We start from the raw sequence: 5,731 nt of genomic DNA on the forward strand, positions 1-5,731 counted from the left end.
TCTCTGCCAGCGAACGAGCACGCGCGCAACACTCGCGTACTATTGACTGTCGTGGCGCTTCACTTCTATGCGTCACTGCCAAATTTAAATTCAAGTTTAATCTGCATACTGTCACGACGTCAGCTTTGCGTAGTTAGCGGGTTGGAGAGGTATTTTCTTTTCCGACGTACAGTTAGGAAATAAAAGAATTTAGGGTGTACCTTTCGGTTTAGGTTTAAACCGGGGAACCCAAAAAAAAAAAAAGAACGGCAGTGCGGTAACGGAGCCATCCGCAATCATCGTCACTTCATGTTGGTGTGTTATAACTGCTCTGGCGCTCAGAAATTGCAAACACGATGCAGTAAGGTGTAGACTTTGTCTAGCTAGTCCTGCATTGTGAATTGCTGTCATAATTACTGCCTTGATGTTATTTAGCTCTCTGCACTTTCGTGCAGAGAGCTAAAATTGCATGCAAAAATGCATTCCTCATTGCTATTTACTCAGTGTTATGTAGACGTGCTTTGTCACTGCAGCCTACTTTATCTCAAGAACGATATTATACGATCATTGTGATACTGTCATTTAGTGTCGGACATTTCTGTACAGGTGGACATTCTGAATCTTATGTCGGATCTAAGCATCAGATTTAGGCTAAAGATAAGATACCGCCGATAAGCCAGAGTTCTTCATACCGTGCGGTATCACTCACATATATTACAATTCAGGCGCTTCTGTTAAGTTAAATAAAGTCGATCGGTCAATCATTTAGTTACACATCAATCAATTGAATAGCTTTGTTCAGCCAACACAGCATTTGTATGTGAGGAAACTGCAGGAAGTGAAAGAAAGTGACGCAGTTTTTCTTTCTGCCAACTATTTATTCATATTTTCTCGCGGTTTGCTTTTCAAACCACGAAGAAAAACGTCTCAACAGCGCATGTGTGTGCGAACAAATACTGCTTTGAAGAATTCGCAAGTCTTTGTACATATTCATAGTTCAAGTACAGCGCGGCACAACACAAACGGAAGTTTGCGTACACTATAGAAAAGTAACCGTCACATCAGCCTAAAGGCCTTGCCCAGACAGTGAGTGGGAATGCTCCGTACTCTCGCGTATAGAAAGAAGGTGTAAGACTAGTTCAGTGAATGAAATGAAACACACCAAGGTTGTGTGCAAGTAATGGTACGTTATGCCAAGTTGCATTTGAAGCAACGAAGGAAAAGGAAAGTGAATGAAGTCATGAAGAAGGGGGGGGGGGGTAATTTATATGGTGATGTATTAGGCACAAAACGGAAGGCGACCGCAGGGCTTACGCAAACGTTAATCAAGGCGATGTTGTAGTTGCATAAAGTGAGGTTGACACATATACTGTATTATTTTCTAAGCTTCTGCACCAGGCAGACAGCGTACAACGATGGTTTAGTGCACTGATACTTAGCAAGGGAGTCAAGCGTATATTCTGTTGTTCTCCAGAGGCAGTAAATACTTCAGCCTCGTTAAAGACCTCCATGAATTTATATATTGTTGTCCCATATACTACAATGCATTATATAAGTGGTTCTCATTGGTTGGGAAACGTGTGTGCAGTTCTCTGAATTTCGCAATGGTTGTTGATTGATTCCACCATCTTGTCTTTTGCGAAAGCTCCTACTAGGGCCACACCCTATGCAACTTTATGCAACTTTAATGGTTTGTCATTTATTTCCATATGTTTGCTATTGTGGGATCCGAGGAGTAAGACGAATTGTCCATATACACGTCCGAAAATGCACACTGAAACATTAAAGAAACTGCATATGTCACATGAGAACCACAGACAATTGTGTCTGAAAACTTTGCATTCCAATAAACAGAGCCGAAAGAAGCAAAATCTGTTTTAAAAGATGTCCCACTTAATACGCCGATTTGTGGTCATGTAAATTGATCTCACATGCGCTGAGTAAGATGTTAAACATTGTGCATCGATGCCGTATACTTTTAGATTCTGCAGTTTATGGTTATGCCGAAGAATGGAATGAACCACGGGCATGTGATTCAGCGTTCTTGAATTGTTTCTCATGATGTCCAGGGAGTATTGCGGTGCCGTCGGCCAAGGGGCGTCTGAATTATAAGACAGTGCTTTGACAAGAAGCTACTGCTATTGATTTCAGGAGTCACCAGCGTTGACTGCGTTGAATTCAGCACCGAGAATCACTGAAGAACTTCCAGCATTCGCCACCTTTGGCAACAAATGCAAACCGGTTTTTGCGAAAAGCACCATCTATTGAAACGTCAACATGCAGTCCCTAAGGCGCTCTTATCACTTTTTTGAAGTGTTCGATTGCAGCGTAGATAACGTATTGTGTCGCAGATGTCTCATAGGCACGGATAGTGCCGGTTTCGTGTGTACGAGGGTTCTAAACTGGACGCTGTTGAGTGCCGCCATGATGTCGAATTCCGCCATCTTGTCTTTTGCGAAAGCTCCTACTAGGGTCACACCCTATGCAACTTTATCGAAGGAGACAACAAGGCGGGGTTCGACACCGTGGACGAATTCGACACCGTCCAGAGGGTCACATTGGGTCAGCCGTTCTAATGATACCCATAGCCGAAATGACCGTAGCCGCCAAGGTGACCGTAGCCGCCAAGGTGACCGTAGCCGCCAAGGTGACCGTAGCCGCCGACGTGACCGTAGCCACCGAAGTGGCCGAGTCCATATCCGCCGAGATGGCCGAAGCCGCCCAAATGGCCGAGGCCTCCGTAGGCGACGACGGGAGCAGCCGCAACAGTGGCTACCTTGGCGACCGCGGGCACCGCAGGCACCGCCGGCGTAGCGACCACGACTGGCCCCTTGGCTGGTGTGTTGTAGGCGGCGGCGGCTGGCTTCGACGCCGCAGTGCCGGGCTCGTTGGTGCTGACGACGGCGCGGAATCCGTTCGCGTCGGCTACGTAGTTGACCTTGCGCGTGAGGCCGTACGCGTCCCGGTAGCTATAGGAGCCGACGCGACGGTTGTGCGCGTCCGACACCTCACTGCGCGCCTGCGTGTTGCCGTGTCCGTCGGTGGTCAGGTAGCCGAACTTGGTGGCTTGCGGAGCCTGCGACAAAGAAAAATATATATATATATATATATATATATCAGGGTATTAGAAATGCAGAGTGAAAACGCAGATGGAATTACGTGGTTTGTATTCCTTTAGCATGTACTTTGGAATCGATGTAAAACATCATTTATGCATGTATACTAAATTAAATTGGCATAATAAAACTAACGTGATCAATAATGCAAAACTCACTAAGTTTCTGTGGGGCAAAGATATCCAAAAGAAACGGTATAGCTGTCTCTTATTTTGCATGTTTTCACATTTGGACCCAGCAGGGGGTCACAGAATGCCAGAAACCTCACTTATTGCACAGGGCACTGCAGGACTATGTAAGCGAGGAATTTCAACATTTGAAAAGTAAGCTACAAAGCTCCTTGAGAAAATTTGATGATAGATAATGATGTTTTCTGCGCAGAATTCCTAAAGAGCCCAAGATGCGAGTATTATTTATTACAGTTTTTTTTTAAATTTCAATGGAACCCATCTGTTTGCCCTTATCGTTTCCAATGGTCAAGCCCCATTTTACAATGTCAAAGTTGCAGCTTTAGTTGTTTCTTTTTTTCACTAAACGTGAGAACGAAAAAGTGACTCACAACGACGTCGACGGTAGCTGCCTTAGCCACGACAGGAGCAGCGGCTACAACAGGGGCGGCGGCAACGACGGGGCCTTAGCTACTAGTGGAGCTGCCAAAGCCGCTCCGTAACCAAAGCCGTGACCTCCGAGGCCCCCGAACAAGCCGAGACCTCCATAGCCTCCTACGACGCCAGCCGAAGAGGCCGCTGCCGAGAGGCAAACCAAGAACACCTGCGAAGTGGCGAAAGAAACGAAGCGAGTTTGCATTTGAAAGCCATTATTAGAGTGCGCTGGATTCATTACATTTTGATAGAATAATTCCTCTGCGTCAACACATAAGAAATATGGAAAGACAGAGCTTAACAACTTAATTAATTTTTTATTATTATTTTGTCGGCTTTAGGTGCTCCTAATTTATGTGATGAGATCCTGTTGTGAAATGTTCTTATTGTTTCTCAAGCAAATAAAAAGCAGCAGCACAATGCCCACTTAGTAAACTAAAGTGATTTCATTTCGACGCGGTCGAATCAGCGGCCGCATGGAAACTCGACGGAGTGTGCAATCTTTCGCGGGCCGTAGCCATCAGCACTAGAATATACAAAGATAACGTCGTGCGCCTTTTCACTTCAGCGGACGTGAAATGAAGTAACGGCTGACTGCTCCTTTTCATTGCCGTATTCGTACTCGTGGCGCTCTTGATTGTGTACCTTCAGAAAATCTGGCAACCCTAGTATATCATTATTTTTCGTTTTGATGAATTTTCTGGTATATCACCATGAGTTAAGGAACCATTGCAAACAGCAGAAGATGCTGAATTTGTTAGAGCATGACAGCATTTTCTATTGTTAATACCTAGAAGTGCGCATTAAGTAATGGCGTTAACAGGCCTTAAGCTGAGCTCTTGAAAAGTCTTGTCCGCCTAAGTACAACCTGCTTTCGCAAAATGCTGGCAACAGAAGTCTATCAACAACAGCAATAGAGTGTGATGCACAATGACAGTCACACGTAATAAATTTCAGAGAGCGCGGGCACTTGAAAGTGTGAACAAATTAGTGTATAAAAGAAGAAACCAAGGAACATTCTGCACACACCTGATCGATCGGGAAATCGAAAGCGCAGCCTTTTACATTGCTACCAGCGCGGCATCACCAATGACATCGCACTAATTACACGACACCAGACTACACTCGGAATAGCCTTCGAAAACCTACATTTGCTCAAAAGTAAAAATAAAGATCACTGCACACAGCGTTTTTTTTTTTCTTCTTCGTTGTGTCACGTTAGAAACCTCCAGAAACATAATCATGCGAGCGACCTCAACCGCAATATTTCGGATGTACACAATTTAGTGTCTTCGGGTCAAAAGGCCATGCCAAAAATGTTCGACGCATAGCAGGGAGACACTCACTTGTGCGATCATGTCACGATGTGGGTCGCGTCGTAATCCAACGGTCGCAGTGGCCTGAGCTGCTGCTGGCGCAACTGTGTGCCCCACCTTATATAAGCGTGTATCGGAATACGGCCTAATTGCAGAGGGTTAGTTGCGTCTCACTGCAGTGACCAATGGGCGAGCAAGTTGCGCAGTACGTGCCCGCGCTTTTCAAGCAAGATAAAATAAACGCCCCGCGGTGAAACACGCCCCGCGAGAAACAAAGAAAATACTCCTGCAGGAAGGGGCTGGGGAGGTTGGGGGCGAATAGGCTGCCGAAGACTAGTATTGCGAACAAGGCCGCTCACGATATGGACACGGACGCTCACTGCCGGCACAGCGTCGATGCGTTGTGGCAGGCAAACGTCTTGCTTCATTAAACTTGTCTTTTAAGTTCCCCAAAGTACCCTGCCAAAATTTTCCGTTGAGGCAGTACCAAAGAGTGCCACGTCTCTCCCGGAGTGTTTTAATGAGGCCGCTTTCGAGCGTGTTCTACGCGCTTGGAACGTGTCTTCAAATCTCGAAGCTATGTTCTGATCGGTTCCAAGTCCTTCGGCTATGATTACATATCCTAAACACAAATTGTGCTTTGTGCGTTGCGCGTGAGGCCACTGCGGTGATTAATTAGAGGCTAAGCTCTTGGGCCGTTAGCATTAGAGGTGTTTGG

General features: G+C 45.8%; 1 protein-coding gene across 1 annotated transcript; it reads right to left on the reverse strand.

The window, feature by feature from the left end:
* Nucleotides 1-1,666: 1,666 nt before the first annotated feature.
* On the reverse strand, nt 1,667-5,055 carry LOC119440496 (adult-specific rigid cuticular protein 15.5). The gene is made up of 3 exons (XM_049662943.1): nt 5,044-5,055; nt 3,738-3,866; nt 1,667-3,055 (listed from the first exon to the last, which is right to left on the reverse strand). The coding sequence occupies exons 1-3, from the start codon at nt 5,053-5,055 to the stop codon at nt 2,552-2,554; spliced, it is 645 nt and encodes a 214-aa protein (XP_049518900.1). The 3' UTR covers nt 1,667-2,551.
* Nucleotides 5,056-5,731: the final 676 nt, after the last annotated feature.

Source organism: Dermacentor silvarum, chromosome 2 (assembly GCF_013339745.2).
Source record: "Dermacentor silvarum isolate Dsil-2018 chromosome 2, BIME_Dsil_1.4, whole genome shotgun sequence".
NCBI classification, from domain to species: Eukaryota; Metazoa; Arthropoda; class Arachnida; order Ixodida; family Ixodidae; genus Dermacentor; species Dermacentor silvarum.

What these genes read in the sequence shown, in the direction of transcription:
- LOC119440496 (XM_049662943.1), bottom strand. An exon ending in CGGCTTTGGCAGCTCCACTA is followed by an intron (nt 3,056 to 3,737) that starts GTAGCTAAGGCC and finishes TCTTTGTCGCAG; the next exon opens with GCTCCGCAAGCCACCAAGTT.